This window comes from Oryctolagus cuniculus, chromosome 14 (genome assembly GCF_964237555.1).
Source record: "Oryctolagus cuniculus chromosome 14, mOryCun1.1, whole genome shotgun sequence".
Taxonomy (NCBI): Eukaryota; Metazoa; Chordata; class Mammalia; order Lagomorpha; family Leporidae; genus Oryctolagus; species Oryctolagus cuniculus.
In genome coordinates, this window is record NC_091445.1 from 13,208,284 (window position 1) to 13,226,600 (window position 18,317).

Sequence of the window (18,317 nt, forward strand, 5' to 3'; positions counted from 1 at the left end):
ATATTGTGGGAGAGCAGATGCATAGAATAAGTCTTAATTCCAGTAACTTAGTCTAGTCCGAGTTGCTCCCAGTTGCTCCCCACATCTAGTCCCGGTCGGGGTGCCGGATTCTGTCCCGGTTGCCCCTCTTCCAGGCCAGCTCTCTGCTGTGGCCAGGGAGTGCAGTGGAGGATGGCCAAGTCCTTGGGCCCTGCACCCCATGGGAGACCAGGAGAAGCGCCCGGCTCCTGCCTTCAGATAGGCGCAGTGCACTGGCCACGGCGGCCGTTGGAGGGTGAACCAATGGCAAAGGAAGACCTTTCTCTCTGTCTCTCTCTCTCACTGTCCACTCTGCCCGTTAAAAAAAAAAAATACCCAATCTAAAAAAGAAAAGTCACATCATTAAAGCCTTTGTGTGATCCTTTAGGGACTTTATGGGCATATGTGTGTATAATTTGAAAACACTAAAGTGTAGCTTCCAACTTCTGCTCTGGTATCTACTCTTTATATGGGCTTACTGCTCCTTCTCCTCTCAATGTCTTTACCATAAAAGATAAAATACTGGTGATAGTGTTGATAATGGATGTTGACTACTTAGTTCTTCCTGGCCTGAGTAATCTCTTGCTAAATGATAGCTGCTGTTATCATTATATTTTTGTGCTATTGCTCCTGCCAGTCACCACTGCTAGTTGAGGTTGATAGTAACTAAAGCAGTTGCTCTCATTTGGGTGCCTTGATTTTTATTTTTTAATTAATTAATTTTTAAAATTTTCTTTGTAAGGCAGAGTAGCAGAGAGAAAGTGAAACAGAGAGAGAGAGAGAGAGATTGACAGTGTGATTCCATCTGTTGGTTCACGCTTCAAATACCTGCAACAACCAGAGCTGGGCTAGGTCAAAGCCAAGAGCCAGGAACTCTGTCAGGGTCTTCTTGGGTGCAGGAACCCACGTATTTGGGACATCATCTGCTGCCTCCCAGGTTCATTACCAGGAAGTGAAGTGGAGGTGGGAGTGTATCCACGCACTCCGACCTAGCATGAGAGGGCCAAAGGGGGGGCTTAACCTGCTGTACCCTGTGCCGGCCCCAGGTGCCTTGTGTTTTGCAACATGAGGTCACATTCATCAGCAGACTACACAGCAGAACGAGTGTTGGTCTCTTTCCCACCTCGAAAAGAAGGGCAAGATGGGAAGTGGGCTGAAAGGTTAAGGTAGATCAGAGCAGGTCAGCACCTTGTGAATTGATCGTAGAGCTTAGTGCCCAGTAAAACATGGTTTTTCAGTAAAACTGATATTTTCTAGAAAATAAACAACATGGGGCATTAAAACATTCTTTGTCTCTTAATAGGATACAGATTATAAGCCAGTGCCACTGAAAACAGGGGAAGGTGAAGATTACATGCTGGCCTTGAAACAGGAGCTGAGAGAAACAATGAAAAGGATGCCTTATTTCATTGAGCCGCCCGAAGAGAAGCAAGGTGTGTATTGGACTCTGATCATGTGAATTTAATGTAAATACATGGACCAGTGGGTAAGCACAGGATGTGTTCTCATTTCATGCTCACTCAGTTTATTCAGAATTTAACAACTACCCTGAAAAAACCGTGTTTATGGGGCTTAACAGAAGAAAAATAAGGATTTTGGGTTTTTTAAGATTTATTTATTTTATCTGAGAGGCAGAGTTAGAGAGGGAGGGAGGGAAGAAGGGAGAGAGAAGTCTTCTATCTGCTGGTTCACTCCCCAACCGGCCACATGGCCAGAGCTGCACCAATCTGGAGCCAGGAGTTTCTTCCAGGTCTCCCATATGGGTACAGGGGCCCAAGACCTTGGGCCATTTTCTACTGCTTTCCCAGGCCATAGCAGAGAGCTGGATTGGAAGTGAAGCAGCGAGGACTCAAACTGGTTCTTGTATGGGATGCCTGCACTGCAGGAGGTAGCTTTATCTGCTATGCCACAGTGCTGCTCCCAGATTTTTTGATATTTTAAAAAATATCTTTCACAGTAGAAGTGATACATGATTAGTGAAAATTATGAAAAACAGATGGCTGGCGCCGCAGCTCAATAGGCTAATCCTCCGCCTGCGGTGCCGGCACACCAGGTTCTAGTCCCAGTCAGGGCACCGGATTCTGTCCCGGTTGCCCCTCTTCCAGGCCAGCTCTCTGCTGTGGCCCGGGAGTGCAGTGGAGGATGGCCCAAGTCCTTGGGCCCTGCACCCGCATGGGAGACCAGGAGAAACACCTGGCTCCTGGCTTCAGATCAGCGCGATGCGCCAGCCGCAGCGGCCATTGGGGGATGAACCAACGGAAAAGGAAGACCTTTCTCTCTGTCTCTTTCTCTCTCACTGTCCACTCTGCCTGTCCAGAAAAAAAAAGAAAATTATGAAAAACAAAAATTTCCAATTTCCACGTGTAAAAATTACCCATGGCTGTGTCTACAGGACTACTAGTAAGCTTTTAGTGAATAGCGTGCATACTTTTTTCTGTATGTATTTAATGAATTGGATTCATATGACTTCATATCTTAATTTTTGTATTCAGTAGCACATTATTAGTATTTTCACATATCCTCATTATTCTTGAAAAATGTGAGTTTAATGATTGTGTATTAGCTGTTGTCAGGCTATATATAACATTATTAATCAACTGATTCCCTGTTATTAGATTTAGGTTTTTTTTGTTTATATATATAATGCTGTGATTGCTGTCATTATTGTAAATGCCTACATGTCTCCCATTACTTAATATTTAAGTTACAAACTTTAAAAATCCTTAGGTTTGTTTAGTCATGGGTATATCTGCTATGATGGAAAATATAAAATAAAATAATGTGCTCACTGGTGAAGCTAAGAGCAGAGAGGAGGCCTCTGGCTGGAGAAGGCACAGCAACCTCCAGCAGGAAGTGGGAAGTGGCTTTAGAGGCAGGGAAGCCCCTTCTGAGCAGTTGCATTGATCTTCAGCATCTGCCCTTGATTGAAATTGGAGATCAATATCATCTTAGGTTGCTCAAAACAACATCATTAAAACAGGAGAAATTCATCAAGGATCATCTCATTGCATTAGTATTAAAAATGCATTCCATTTTCCCTCTCTCTAAAAGACTTAAAAGTGGCTCACCGCCAAGCAGGAAGTCATGTACTTGGGATTGTAAAAAGCATTTTCGACAAGCTCATTGAATTTTCAATACGCTTGAAGTTATATAATGGTTTGATGCGAGAGAGTTTGCTTCAAAGTACTGTGTGTTTACTTTGATGATTATTGTCTGTTTCACCTCTTTGAGTTGAAAAATTGGAATTAAAACTTTCATTTTTTTCTCTGACTCTGCCTTTCAAGTCAATAAAAAAAATCTTCGTAGCAAAAGCTTTCATTTCATAAACTGAACAAAGTATTGTTACGGGTGAAATGGCAGTGGAGAAAATGTTACCTCGGTTCTTTGTCTCACATGGAGGAAGAATTTCCAAGCGGACCAGGCAGAGAGAAAGCATTTACAAGGAGTTAAAAGCAAGATTTGTTAGAGTCAGAGACCTCCGGCCAGAGTGGCCTGCTAGGGCTCCATGAGGGGCAGAGCCCTCAGGGGCTGGTGCTACTGGGGCTTTTAAGCCCCGTTTTGGAGAAGAAGCTGTCAATCAGTGTAAGGCGGGGACAAAACCCATCAAAAGACCTGATCTGTAATCTTTTTACCCTGTCTCAGTTGCTCATGAGAAAACAAAAGAGCTGTCCCAAGAGTAGGATACCTAATTTACTTTATAGTAAATTGAGAGCTCAGAAGAATGGAATCACCTCTCCCTAGCTGTTCTCATGGTAAGACTGGAAATTGCTAAGGAGTATCAGGCAGGCTCTTTTAATCTTGCTAAAAGTAACTTTGGGGGGAAGCATTCTGCACCCTGAATTTCTACCGGGACCACCCTGACTACTTGTTAACCCGTCTGACCCCTCACAGTATGACCAAATAAATGCTTGTTCTGTTTAAAATACTCAGTACAAAGTATACTTCAGTCTTTTTTTTAAAAAAATTATTTATTTATTTGCAAAGCAGAGTTAGAGAGAGATAGTCGGAAAGAGGTCTTCCATCTGCTGGTTGACTCCCCAAATGGCCACAATGGCTAGAGCTGGGCAGATCAGAAGCCAGGAGCCAGGGTCTTCTTCTGAGTCTCCCACGTGGGTGCAGGGACCCAAGGACTTGGGCCGTCTTCCACCGCTTTCCCAGAAGCCTTAGCAAGGAGCTGGATCAGAAGTGGAGCACCTGGGACTTGAACTGGCACCCATATGGGATGTGAGCACTGAAGGCAGCAGCCTAACCAGCCACACCATAGTGCTGGCTGCAACCCGTCAGTCTTTTTACAAGTAGTCTTTTCTCTCGATCGGGGATAGATTTGCGTAACTGAATGTGGTGGTTTTAAAAGTTTTAAAAGTCTAATGTAAAAGTATGTCGAATCCTCCAAGTGCTTGTGTGAATCTGTTAGGGACATTGGGAGCATGCTTCGGAACACCAAGAAACAATTTTCTTCATATATCATGTGGATCCAATTTGTTTTTATGTTTGTAAATATTTTAAAGTTACTTTTAGGGCATTTGCAGAAGAATAACGAGATACTAAAAAACTCACTGTAGGAATCTAATTTTAAAAGAGCAAAAAAAGTGGTGAGTGGGCAGCAAAGGATTTTTCTAAAGATGACACACCAGTTGAAAGCCCGTGGTCAGATGCTCAGTGTCACCAGGTCGTTATCAGGGAAACTGGAATCAGAGCCACACCGAGAACAGGTGTCTGGCCTGGTGGTTAGAACACTGCCGGGGGCACTTGCATCCCACACTGGATTGCGTGGGTTCCAGTCCCAAGTCCGCTCCTGACTCCAGCTTTCTGCTAAATGCACCCAGGGAGGCAGCAGGTGATAGCTCAGGGGGTTGGGTCCTTGCTTCCCGTGTGGGAGACCCAGATGGAGTTCTTGGTTCCTGGCTTTGGACATACCCTGCCCCGGCTGTTGTGGGCAGTTGAGGAATGCGCCAATGGTTGGGGAGTTCTCATGCTTTCTCAAACAAATAAAATAATTTTTTTAAAGAAAAACAGAAAGCTGCAGTAAGACATTACTTCACTCTACTAGCATAGCCAGAACCAGAAGACAGTAACAAGTATTGGCAGGGATGTGGAAACACTGGAGCCCCATACATTGCTGATGGGAGTGTAACACATTACAGCCACTTTGGAGAGCAGTCTGGCAGTACTAGAACATAAATGCAGGGTCACCTATGATCCAAGGTGTACATCCAATAGAAAAAGGAAACAAACGCCCACAGAGCACATGCAGGGACACTCAGAGCTGCTCTGTTCCTCAAAAGGGAGCTGACCCCAGTGTCCATCAGCTGAGGAATGGGTAAAGAGGAGTGCTGCATCCATATGGTGGAGTATTACTCAGCCATAAAGAGGAGTGGGGCACTGGCATTGACCATGCCACGGCTTAACCCTGAAGACATTATGCTGAGTCAAAGAAGCCAGTCGGAAGGACACGTATTCTGTGATTCCATTTATAAGAAACGTCCAGAGCAGGTTAATCCCTAGAGACAGAGAAAGCTGGTTAGTGGTTGCCAGGGGCTGGGGCAGGGGAGGGGAAGGAGTGACATCTAAAGGGCGGGAGTTTCTTTCCAGGATAAGGAACAGGTTATAAAAATTATACAGCAGTGTTGGCTGCACAACTCCATAAAGTACTGAATTGTACATTTTAATTCTGTATACATGGATTACATCTCAATAAAGCTGTTCTCTAAAAAAGAAAGGAAGAAAAACTTGGACATTTTACTAAGAAATTTAGTTTCACAAATCCTAATTTATTGTTTATTTTGGACTGATTTTGAAGGTGAACTTACCCAAAATGGGCATGGCTTTTGAATGCAGCTAACTGTGCATCAGTTGTCATACGAAAATCTAAAATACCTGTATTTAGTACGTCTTGGCTCCAGATTTCAAATAATGTTTAACTGATTCTAACTTATCATTACTTCTGGTCTTTTTTCTCCCACTTGTGTCAACTAGTTCATTCTAATTACAAATGCATTTCTAATTGGATCCAGCTTGTCCTAGCTCCGAGTTCTTGTACTTGTATAAGCAAAATGCAGCACTTGGAAAACTGATAATTCACACTTCTTTTGAGGAGTAAAACAGTGGATGGAAGATTCTCTCTCTCTTTCTCTCTCTCTCTCTCTCTCTATATATATATTTATACCCCCTCCCCCACCCTCTGCCTCTCCCTCTGTTAACTCTTTCAAATAAATAAAAAAAAATTAAAAAATATATTTAGGAGCTGACGCTGTGGTGTAGCAGGTAAAGCCACCGCCTGCAGTGCCAGCATTCCATAGGTGCTGGATTGAGTCCGGCTGTTCCACTTCCAAACCAGCTCTCTGCTATGGCCTGGGAAAGCAGTGGAAGATGGCGCAAGTGCTTGTGCCCCTGTATCCATGTGGGAGACCTGGAAGAAGCTCCTAGCTCCTAGCTTCAGATTTGCTCAGCTCCAGCTATTGTGGCCATTTGGGGAGTCTCTCCTTCTCTCTGTCTACAACTCTACCATTCAGATAAATAAATAAATATTTAAAATATATATATATATATTTAGAAATATGGAAAAATCATGCATTGGACCTAGATGATTAATGAGAAAAATTGTTCCCTGGTATTCTGAAGGATACTTTTTTTCAAATTATGGAATCTGTTTTGGAGAGAATTATTTATTTATTTATTTTTGGACAGATAGAGTTAGACAGAAAGAGACAGAGAGAAAGGTCTTCCTTCTGTTGGTTCACCCCCCAAGTGGCCGCTACGGCTGGAGCTACGCCTGTCTGAAGCCAGGAGCCAGGTGATTCCTCCTGGTCTCCCATGTGGGTGCAGGGGCCCAAGCACCTGGGCCATCCTCTTCTGCCTTCCCGGGCCACAGCAGAGAGCTGGACTGGAAGAGGAGCAACCGGGACTAGAACCTGGCGCCCATATGGGATGCCGGCGCTGTAGGCTGAGGATTAACCAAGTGAGCCATGGTGGCGGCTCTGGAGAAAATTTTTAAAAAGTCATTGTAATGCAGTCGCTGGGTATTGCATTTGTGCTGACCTCATTTTACAGCTGGGAAAGGTGAGGGCAAGAAGACTTCAATATTGCCCTGCAGCAAAACCATTGACTACCTAGAAGAGCACCGCCTCCTGGTGTCTGACTCGCTGTCAGTTCTGGGTCTCTTTCTCCCAGTCCTTGGTCTTGGCGCTATTTGAAAGCATTTTCTTGGAGCGGAGGAAAAGCCAGAACCATTTGGTCCATGGTTCCCACGTGTTTGTCTTTGCATTACCTTCCCTTTCCGTAGCTTAACTTGGAGGCCACCTGCGATGCTGAGCGGTGGGTTCAGACTCCCATGAGGCAGTGCTGCCTGCAGGTCTCTGCTGCCGGGCAGGGGCTGGGCCCCCGTCAGGACTTCCTCTTGGCAAGCTGGAGCTATCAGAAGCGAGGGCCGTGACGAGTTCTGTGACTCTGGTCCCTGCATAGCTTTCACTTGCAGGTGGGGAGGCCCAGCAGCTACCTGGTTATGCCTGGGACAGACGAGCCCTCAGCGACTTCAGCCTGGCCTGCTCCTGCCTTCTACCCAGGCCTCCTCCCCAGTGGGCTGTAACAAGTAGCACAGTGAGGAGCCTCATGGAATGATGGTGTGTGTGTGTGTGTGTGTGTGTGTGTGTGGGGCTGTGAGAAGTAGCACAGTGAGGAGCCTCATGGAATGATGGTGTGTGTGTGTGTGTGTGTGTGTGGCTGTGAGAAGTAGCACAGTGAGGAGCCTCATGGAATGATGGTGTGTGTGTGTGTGTGTGTGTGTGTGTGCAGTGCCGCAGGTACACAAACATCCCAGGAACACCAGGTTTAAGGATGGGCAGCTGCAGGTGTCACAGGAGTACAGTGGGGGATGCTGAGTAGGCCTTGCTGGCCTTCTGTGCAAGTGGCCTCCTCACCAGTTTGTGTCCTCTCTGTTCTGCCTCTGATCCAGCTCCCTGCTGATGGGCCTGGGGAGGCAGAGGGAGACGCTCAAATGCTTGGGCCCCTGCCAACCACATGGGAGACCCAGAACAAGCTCCTGGCTCCTGAATCCAACCTGGGCCAGCCCTGGCTCTTGCAGCCATTTGAGGAGTGAGTCAGTGGCTGGAAGTGCACTCTCTGCCTTTGAAATAAATAAATAGGTCTTTTAAAGTAAACACACACTTACACACCCCTGTGTAGTCTTGTGACCTTACTGTGGGCTCTGGTGCAGACAAGTGGACTTCAGAAAGTCCATGAAGAAATAGAACTGAAAGACGTGTATTTTGGTGCCATTTTTTTAATTCTTGCATTTTTTTTTCATAATAATGAATTGTTTGATTGCTGAGTCAGGTGTCTGATTCCAGGAACGTCTGTGCCCTCCCTGAGCCTGTCGGTCCCAGTGCTTCCTGCCACCTGGCTGAGTGTTCCAAGAACACTTTATGGACAAACGTTGGGAACTCCTCGTCTGAAATTAATGATGTTGTTTGAAGGAATGGCTCAGTTCAGGCGTATTGGTTTTTCTAATGAATTCCTTGTTCTTTTTTCCTAGACATTGAAAGGTACAGTAAAAGATGTATGAAGGTATACAAAGAAGAGTGGATACCAGGTAATTATAAAACAGATCATGTTAAAAGAACGTCAAAGGCTGTCTCCCTACTCCATGTTTATAAAAGATATTTTCTGTTATCGTCATAGCCAAACTGACTGCTTTTCCTATAGTTAATTACTAATGTAAGTCTTTTGGAAACCAGATGAAAAGTTTTTTTTTTTGACAGGCAGAGTGGACAGTGAGAGAGAGAGACAGAGAGAAAGGTCTTCCTTTTGCCATTGGTTCACCCTCCAATGGCCGCCACGGCTGGCGCGCTGCGGCCAGCGCACCGTGCTGATCCGAAGCCAGGAGTCAGGTGCTTCTCCTGGTCTCCCATGGGGTGCAGGGCCCAAGCACTTGGGCCATCCTCCACTGCACTCCCGGGCCACAGCAGAGAGCTGGCGTGGAAGGGGGGCAACCGGGACAGAATCCGGCGCCCTGACCGGGACTAGAACCCCGGGTGCCGGCGCTGCAAGGTGGAGGATTAGCCTATTGAGCCGCGGCGCTGACCCAGATGAAAAGATTTTTAAGTTGTAAGGAGGCAGAGTTGAAGTATATTTGGAGAAGCACTCAAAATACGTTTTTAATAAAAATCCGACTTACGACACCTGTTTGGGTTTTCCAGCTCTGTTAGCCCCAATCGCAGCTGAATGTAAGGGTGCTACAGAGCTCCGCGTCTGTGCACCTCTGTGACCTCAGGGCTCGTCCGGAGAAAACACAACGTCTCCTGTTGAGACTATTTGAAGCGAAGCTCACGGATCTTCCTTCCTTTTAAACTGCCACAGACTATCTTTAGTTGTTAAGGTGCCTTTCCATACAGTCGTGCCTAGAAAGTTCTGTTTCCGACATTGAGGTTTTACCTGGAGAAGTCAGCTTCCGGTGTGGCATTTAAGCCGCTGCTCGGGACGCTCACATCCTGTGTCAGAGTGCCTGGGTTCAGTTCTCGGCTCCGCCTCCGGCCTCCAGCTTCCTAATGCAGACTTACAGAGGCAGCAGTGAGGCTCCAGTGATTGGGTGCCTGCCACCCACGTGGGAGGCCTGGATTACTTTCCCAGCTCCTTGCTTGACCTGTTAGAGGCATCTCAAGGAGTGAACCATCTGGGAGATCTCAATCTTTCTTCCTCTCAGCTTCTTAAAATTAAAAAAAGAAAAAATTAAGAAACAAGTTTTACCTTGGATATAGACCAGGTGGAAGGGGTTTCAGCAGAGAGTTCATCCAGCTCACTCATTTGCAAATGAAGTTGCCATAGGAAGCTGTTGCAACCCAGGGCTCCTCATTTTAATTCCGTTTCCTTCCCGGTCTCTGTCACCTGCCCTTAGAGAAACCTGTAACTGGTATTGCCAGCATTGCTGCTCTCACAAGCTCTAGGGCTCTATCTTAAGGTTGGGGTCCCTGGAAACACTCTTTTAGGTCTGTCATCTCCCAAATTATTCTCTGCCTACTTTGTCATGATTTTTTTCTGAGTGTATAGGAACTAAAATATAGTCAGGTAAAATGACTTGTGGTTTAAATATTTTGTACAATGGCACTGAGATTTTTTTACTAATCCATTTTTTAATCCATTGTTTGCTTCCGTTTTGTTTGACTTCATGCTTAAATGTTAAAGGGAAGTGAAAAAACTAAGAGGAATTGTTTAGCTAATATAGGTAAAATCATTTATTGGAAAGAAATTATTTTTACAGGTATTTATATGCTTTAAAGTTGTCAATTTGAATTATTTCATTTTTCATGTGTTAAGGTTATGGTCACATATGTTCTTTGTAAAGCATTGTTTATTACTTAATAAATACATACCAATTACAGAAAACTTTAAGCATACAAGCTAGTATAATAATAAGTAAATTATACTTAAGAAAAACATTTGTAATTCTAACACTTTCAAAGATTTACTGCAAAGTGTTTTCGTTTTTTTGCTTTATTTCATGCTAAATTTGTACAATCAAATATTCACATATTGTCGTTTTATGGGCAGTTGTCATTGTGTTCTTTAGTTTTGTCCAAGGTCACTGATTCCTAGAGGAAATTCACTTTTTTATATTTTTTCCTTTTGTACACACAGATTGGAGAAGATTTCCAAGAGAGATGATGCCAAGGAAAAAATGCAAAAAAGGTACATTGACAAATATAATAGTAATTCAGGTAGGAAAAGATGATTGCTTTTACGTTCTGTCCCTAGAAATTGTCGGCCTGAAGTTAACGCTCAGTGTGCTGCATCCTTCTACATAGCATCTTCTGCATTTTGATGACTTCACTGGAGCTTGGTCTTGCTGTTACTGATTGCTTTGTTCAGTTGTTGACCTTTCCATGATTGTGGAATGCAAAAGCGCTGGGAAAGATTTCCAATAACCAGACCTTACTCTTCCAACCCTTCTGCTTCCCAATAAGTAAACATTATTGGCATGTTGGAGATTGTAATGATTTTACTGTCTATATTCTCAGTTTCTCACCAAAGCATTTTAAAGTTGGGGAGCTGTTAAATAGAACTGTATGTTCTAAATAAAAATACCAACATGGCTGTTATATTTTGTTTCTGTTTAGTAATCAATCCCTTCAGGAAACAGTTGAGTATCTGCTATCGCCAGACGCTGTACAGAGAGGAGTGTAGCAGTGAGCAGAGTGGGGTTATCCTTGTCCACATGGAGCTTGGACAAAAGCCATGTGGAGTAGAAGGCTGTCCTCGCTGGGAGGTCTGCGAAGAGTTTTTGAGGGAGTGGAGTTGGAGTTGAGACTATAGGGCTGGGAGGAGTTTCCTAAGACAGGTATTAGGAAGGGCGTTGGGGAAAGCAAGGTTTGAGGAAAGATCACAAGTCCAGCGGAGACAGACAAGGCTGAATGTGCTCTTGGATACTGGCGAATTGGCCTCAAATTGGAGATGGTCATTATCAAGAAAGAAGTGATGGTGAAATCGTGATCCCTAACCCGTGATCAGGGAGGAGTTAGATAATCAGAAGAAAGCACCTGAGTTGGAGGAATGCCAGACGTTAGTGGGCAGCTCAGCGGGCCGAGGCAGCAAGGAGAGGAGGTGGAAAGGAGGCGGAGGTGAGCCGGGATCAGAGAGCTCTGGAAGCTGGGGCAGGTAGGAGGGGAGGTGGTGACCAGCACAGCTGAGGGAGCTGGCAGGGTGAGGCCAGAAGATGTTCTCAAGGCTTTGCCGTGTTGGTCACGGATGACCTCCCAGAGGCCTTTTCAAAAGGCTTGCAGGAGCAGAAGCCAGTGCGAGTGGATCAGGGAGCTTGGGACACGCATGTGGGTGGTGCGCTTGAGTCTTTAGCGCCTTCTGCAATGAAGAAGGAAGATGCAGAGGGAAGTAGCCAGAGAGGTGCAGGCCAGTGGGCTTGGCCGCTAAGAAACTCCCACTCTCTCTTTTATTGCCTCTATTGAGGTATAATTGGTGTGCAATAAAATGCACGTGTTTGAAATGTTCAATTAAGTTTTTACATGTGTTAAATTTAAGGTGGAAGCATTTTTGTTTTTCGGACATATAGTATACATATTCAGTTTGATTACACAATATCATACTTTGAGATCTGCGGTTTGTTCTTTATTCCCTTGGTTTTTATTGGGCAAAGACGTTGTTTCCATAACAAAGTACATATGCGTGAACCACACTGGTCATGTCCAGCATCTCACAAGTCTTTGGCAGATTTTAAAGAGCTGAAAAGAAGGTGTCCATTCTTCCAGAATGAATGTTTTCAAATGCATCCCACAGACTGCTCATCCCTGGAGTGCCGTACAAACATTAATCATCAGCAGAAGCTTCCAGTACGTCCGGGTTGCCCTTTGTTAAAAACAATCAGCAGTGACACTTTGCTTTTCCATTCTTCTCTAATGTTTTTTGTTTCCCATTTTTTGTTTGTTCCCGAGAGGCTTGCACTGTCCCTTTTGTAAGAAGGCCCTCAGTGATTAACATTAAACTCAGCAACAAGAGTCCAAGTTTGTTCTTAAAGAACCAGCTCCTGGCTGACGTGGGAAAAAAAGACCAAAAAATTCAAATGTATGCATGCATTTCACTAAGGATAGAAGAAAGTCCATGTTAATGTTTTGATGTTTGAAGTCTTTAAGTGGGGCCGATGCTGTGGCCTAGCGGGTAAAGCCGTGGCTTGTGATGCCGGAATCCCATGTGGCTGCTGGTTCGAGTCCTGGCTGCTCCACTTTGGATCAAGTGGCCTGCTGGTGCTCCTGGGAGGGCAGTGGAAGATGGCCCTAGTGCTTTTGCCCCTGTGTCCACATGGGAGACCTGAAGAAGCTCCTGGCTTCAGCCTGGCCCAGTCTTGGCCATTGTGGTCATCTGGGGAGTGAATCAACAGATGGAAAATCTTTCTTTATGTCTTCCTCTCTTTCTCTCTCTAACTCTGTGTCTCAAATAAATAAATAAATCTCTAAAGTCTTTAATTTTTTTAGAGATTTATTTATTCATTTGAAAGAGTTACACAGAGAGAGGAGAGACAGAGAGAGAGAGAGAGAGAGGTCTTCCATCCGATGGTTCACTCCCCAATAGGCCACAACAGCCGGCACTGCACCAATCTGAAGCCAGGAGACAGGAGCTTCCTCTGGATCTCCCACGTGGGGGCAGGGGCCAAGGACCTAGGCCCTCTTCCACTGCTTTCTCAGGCCATAGCAGAAAGCTGGATCGGAAGCGGAGCAGCCGGGACCAGAACCGTTGCCCATATGGGATGCTGCCGGCGCCTCAGGCCAGGGTATCAACCTGCTGCCCCACAGCGCCAGCCCCCTTTAAGTAATTTTGATACATACAAAGATGAGGTAATAGGTAAAATCAAAGTGACAATTTGCACAGAATGAACAGTGAACTTGAGTCTGCAACTGTAACTAACCTTTTTTTTTTTTTTTAAGATTATTTGAAAGGCAGAGTTAGAGAGACAGAGACAGTGAGAGAAAGAGATCTACCTGCTGGTTCACTCCCCTAATGGCCAAAATGGCCAGGGCTGGGCCAGCTGCAGCCAGGAGCCTGGAACTCCATCTGCATCTCCTACATGGGTACAGGTGCCCAAGCACTTGGGTTATCTTCTGCTGCTTTCCCCGGCACATTAGCAAGGAGCTGGATCAGAAGTGGAGCAGCTGGGACTTGAACTGGCACTCATATGGGATGCAGGTGTCACAGATGGTGCTACAATGCTAGCCCAGTTGACCGTTTTGGCTAAGAAAGTAGTAATCTCTAATAAGTTTATTTATTTCATCATATGCTGTAATATTCATTTAATAGACTTATAGGGCGATTAAATACTTTTATTAAAAAAGATTTTGTGATTTGATTAATTAATACTCAGCTGTTTTTTTGGCATCAGTATAATGATATTTGTTGAGCTCTTATTATATATGAGGTTACATATTTTTTAAAAGTTTTTTGTGAGAAATATAGGTATCTCTCAACTGCTGGTTTACTCTCTGAATGCCTGCAACAGTGAGGGCTGGGCCAGGCTGAAACTCAGGGCCAGGAACACAATCCAAGTTTCTCATACGATTGGCAGGAACTCAGCCACTTGGGCCACCCAGCACCTGCTGCCTCCCAGGGTGCACATCAGCAGGAAGCTGAAATCAGGAGTGGAGGGGACAATGAGCCCAGGCATTCTGATAAGGGTTGTGGATGTCTCCAGTGTCTTTATGGCTACCCAAACACCTGCATTGCAGTGCCATGTATTATGTGCTGTAGTTTGTGATCAAGTCTTGGCTCTCAAGGAGGGAGGTATTGCTGTGGATTCGTTTCTGAGAGGAAGAGTGTGGTGGGGGCAAGAGGCACAGAGTCACCTCATAGACCCTGGGAGTCAGGTGAAAACAGGCCTGAGGCAAGCAGCCTGCAGACTCGTTTATTTCAGTTGCTACAGCTGCTTATATAGCCCAGGCAGCCAATCCGGTCAAGGGGTGGTTTATGCCCTAATCAATCGCACCCTGTTGCCAGGCAGTTTCTGAAGCCTTCCAATCACAGACTGTTGCCAGGCAGTTTCTGAAGCCTTCCAATCACAGACTGTTGCCAGGCAGGCTCCGTGGTCATGTGGTTTCCGAAACCATCCAATCACAGCCTGTTGCCAGGTAGTTTCTGTTGCCAGCGGCCATCTTGGCATGGCCTTCTCATTCCACCACAGGTAGGGAAGGTTACCCATCATTAAATCTACTGTGCCATAGTTGGTAAAGCCGCCACATGTATTGCCGGCATCCCATCTGGGCGCCAGTTAAAGTCTTGGCTGCTCCACTTCCGATCCAGCTCTCTGCTATTGCCTGGGAAAGCAGTAGAAGATGGCCCAGGTCCTTGGGCCCCTGCACCTGCATGGGAGACCTGGAAGAATCTCCTGGCTCCTGGCTTTGGATCAGCCTAGCTCCAGCCATTGCAGCCATTTGGGGAGTGAACCAGCGGATAGAAGATCTCTCTCTCTCTCTCTCTCTCTCTCTCTCTCTCTCTCTCTGCTTCTGCCTCTGCCTCTGCCTCTCTGTAACTCTGCATTGCAAATAAATAAATATATCTTTAAAAAAAATAAGTCAAACTGTTATTGCTGTTTGAGCAAACCTCAGTAATACATATGCTTAGGAGCTCTGAGCTCAATGCCTTCCCAGGGCAATTTGGTACAGCACAGTAAATTGTAATTCCATCTGTTAGGGGTCATCCACCACAATCCAAAGATTTCCTCCTCCATGGGTTAAATGTTAATCTTCAACAAAATTACATCTTTCCGAGCCATAGTTTGCTTTGTTACCACGTAATTCCTAGGTATTTAGTTTGATTTTGATTAAGAACTATAATACTTCTGATCATGGTGGGACAGTTTCATAGCATATCATAATGCTTTCATAGCTAGCTGGCAGAATCGCTGTGGGAAATAAATCTCTGTTCCCTGCCGTTTCAGAATGGACTCAAAATGCAGCATTTTTGATAAGAATAAAAAACATTATGCATGTGTCAAAACCATTAAAACATTTTACTTCATTTATGAGCTATGACCTTCATGTGATGGGACTGCTCTGTTTATGTATTTTAATCTTCATTTGGTTGGTAGTTTCTTTGAATATAACCTCTTTCTCATCTCTTTCATTGTTGAAAAATGTAATTTATCTTGCACTTTTTTTTTTTTTTTTTTTTTTTTTTTGCCTTCCAAATCTGTTAAGATTGCTTTGGTTAAAAGGCAGGAAACCAGATTTGTGGGAGGTTGATGCTCTTGTGCTTCTAAAATAACATTTTAGCAATTTTGGCCATAGCTGTTTTAATTGTCACTTTAGTGCTGGTAAACATAGCCTTTGGTGTAGCCTTAAAGACTGTCCTATTCAATGGTTATCATTTGTTCATTGAAGAGTTGATGAGGTGTGATTGTTTCATTTTTGGAAGAATTAAGATACTCTGAAAATTATGTAACTGGATGTGACATATCACTATGCTAGATAGCATATGAGAAAGCTAAGAAATATAATACACAGTTTCTGGAAAAAACAAAATGTATGTTAACCAGTCATTTTACTTTCAGCAGGCCCAAAATCCAAAAAGGAGAAAGCTACTGGCCAAGGCACTGCCCTCACTTCTACTGCAGACGTCTTGAAAAAAATTGAGGTGAGGTTTGTGTCTTCCCATGAGAATGAACTAGAAAACATAAAAGGTTGGACCTGCTTTTGCCATATTACTTTGACCTTCATACCTCCCCCTTTTTAAAATTTTTTAAAGATTTATTTACTTGAAAGGCAGAGTTACAGAGAGGCAGAGACAGAGAAAAAGGGTGCACCATCCACTGGTTCGCTCCTCAAATGACCACAATGTCCAGAGCGTTTTCTGATTTGAAGTCAGAAGTCAGGAGCTTCTTCCTGCCCCCCCCCCCTTTTTTTTTTGACAGGCAGAGTGGACAGTGAGAGAGAGAGAGACAGAGAGAAAGGTCTTCCTTTTCCACTGGTTCACCCCTCAATGGCCGCTGCGGCCGGCGCACTGCACTGATCTGAAGCCAGGAGCCAGGTACTTGTCCTGGTCTCCCATGGGGTTCAGGGCCCAAGCACTTGGGCCATCCTCCACTGCACTCTGGGGCCACAGCAGAGAGTTCAGATTTGAATATAGTTTTTTTAGTTTATTTTTTTTTTAAAGATTTATTTATTTATTTGAAAGGCAGAGTTACACAGAGAGAGAAGGAGAGGCAGAAAGAGGTCCTCCATCTGCTTGGTTCACTCCCCAATTGGCCACAGTGGCTGGAGCTGTGCCCATCTGGAGCCAGGAGCTTCCTCCAGGTCTCCTACTCAGGTGCAGGGGCCACAGCAGAGAGCTGGATCAGAAGTGGAGCAGCTGGGTCTCGAACCATTGCCCGTATGGAATAGTCACCACGGTTGACCACATGGCAAGTTCTGCTCTCTTCCCCACCTGCCAGACAGACTCAGAAGCAGAAATTCCTGAGAATGGGGCATACATAATGAGAAAAAGGAGAAAGTTATGGGCCGTGTGCAACAGGGATAATTTATCCCAGGACAGCCGGACCACACTAGTTTTAAATGATTTCATTTATAAGCCAAACATAGGCATTTCTTTCTCCTTTTATAAGGGGTCCTTAAAGATATCATGGAAAATGTGTATTATGAAAAAAGTTTGGATTTTGAACCAAAATAAGCCCCTTGTATGTTAGACGGAAAGCAAAAGAACATTCTGAATGCCTTTCTCCTTCTAAGTTGAGCACGTGGGATAGAAATGATAGAAATGAGCACTGTGTGTTAGAGCTGATAATCCCAGCATCACCTGAGACCCAGTGAAGGAACAGAGTCAAAGAAACACCCGTGGCTCCCGTGGTAGTCAGGTAGGGCTGGACCCAGGTGATTGGTGGCTGTCCTCTGTGGGCTGGGCAGGGAGGTCAGAGGCCAGTGGTTTGCACAGAAATGAATGCAACTCACTGAATGCAACTCACCTGCACAGGAACTGGAGAAGAGAGGCGACGGTGAGAAATCAGATGAGGAAAACGAAGAGAGAGAAGGCAGCAAAGAGAAGGGCAAAGATGGCGACGATGAGGACGACGAAGAAGCTGCGGAGCAGGAGTACGACGAAGAAGAGCAGGAGGAGGTGAGGGCTGTTTGGGACGGGGATGGGCTGCCAGGCTCCAAGGCTGTCCGGTCGGGACTCGGACACACGGTGTGTTGTTAGAGCTGGCAGTGGGTGGCCCGGTCATTGGTGTTCATGCCCTGGTGGCAAGGGGACGATGATGCATTGAAACCGTGACGATGCCAGGGTGAACGCAGGATGGAACAGGAGCGTGGCAGTAGAAGTCCTCACGTCAAGGAAGCTGCCCCCAACGAGTGCAATTCGGATTTGTCAGGGTGCAATTCCAAGTCAGCCGTCGAGGTGTCGGAGGCTTGGCCGTGCAGGGCCTCCTGGCTCACATGCCAAAGTGCAGGTGCACCTGTCAGAGGTCAAGGACGGCCCCTCCTCCGGCGTCTGGCTGTGCCAGGACGGGGTGCTGTGTGTTTCGGATGCCCTTCTTTTGCAAATGTGGTGTGTCTCAAAATAAGCAAGAGTGTGACCAAGATAACAGGCATTTTTGAGGAGGGGAACTGAGTTGGCCCCAGCCTGTGGGGTCTTTGTGGAGGGCTCACAGGGTCCCTCCAGGCTGGTGGCCTCTTGGCTGTTCCGATCACCCGTGCATCCCCTCCATTTCAGCTGCTCCACCCGCCCGTGGAGTCTTTCCTAGCTACTTTGCATTACATTTTGTATTCTTTCCAGAGTTAGAGTGATATAAATGTTTCCAAATAGCTAACCTCCTTTGTTCA

The 18,317-nt window shown here is 45.4% G+C and overlaps 1 protein-coding gene across 3 annotated transcripts in view; it reads left to right on the forward strand.

The window, feature by feature from the left end:
- POLR3G (RNA polymerase III subunit G) overlaps positions 1 to 18,317 on the forward strand; it is a 39,637-nt gene that overhangs the window by 12,467 nt on the left and 8,853 nt on the right. For 2 of the 3 annotated variants that reach the window (XM_008261927.4, XM_008261928.4), the window contains exons 3-7: positions 1,322 to 1,451; positions 8,549 to 8,605; positions 10,648 to 10,698; positions 16,055 to 16,137; positions 17,470 to 17,613. In XM_008261927.4, the coding sequence (XP_008260149.2) occupies positions 1,322 to 1,451; positions 8,549 to 8,605; positions 10,648 to 10,698; positions 16,055 to 16,137; positions 17,470 to 17,613 (465 nt within the window). The remainder of the gene's footprint in view (positions 1 to 1,321; positions 1,452 to 8,548; positions 8,606 to 10,647; positions 10,699 to 16,054; positions 16,138 to 17,469; positions 17,614 to 18,317) is intronic. The other variant, XM_008261931.4, reaches the window with a different exon arrangement.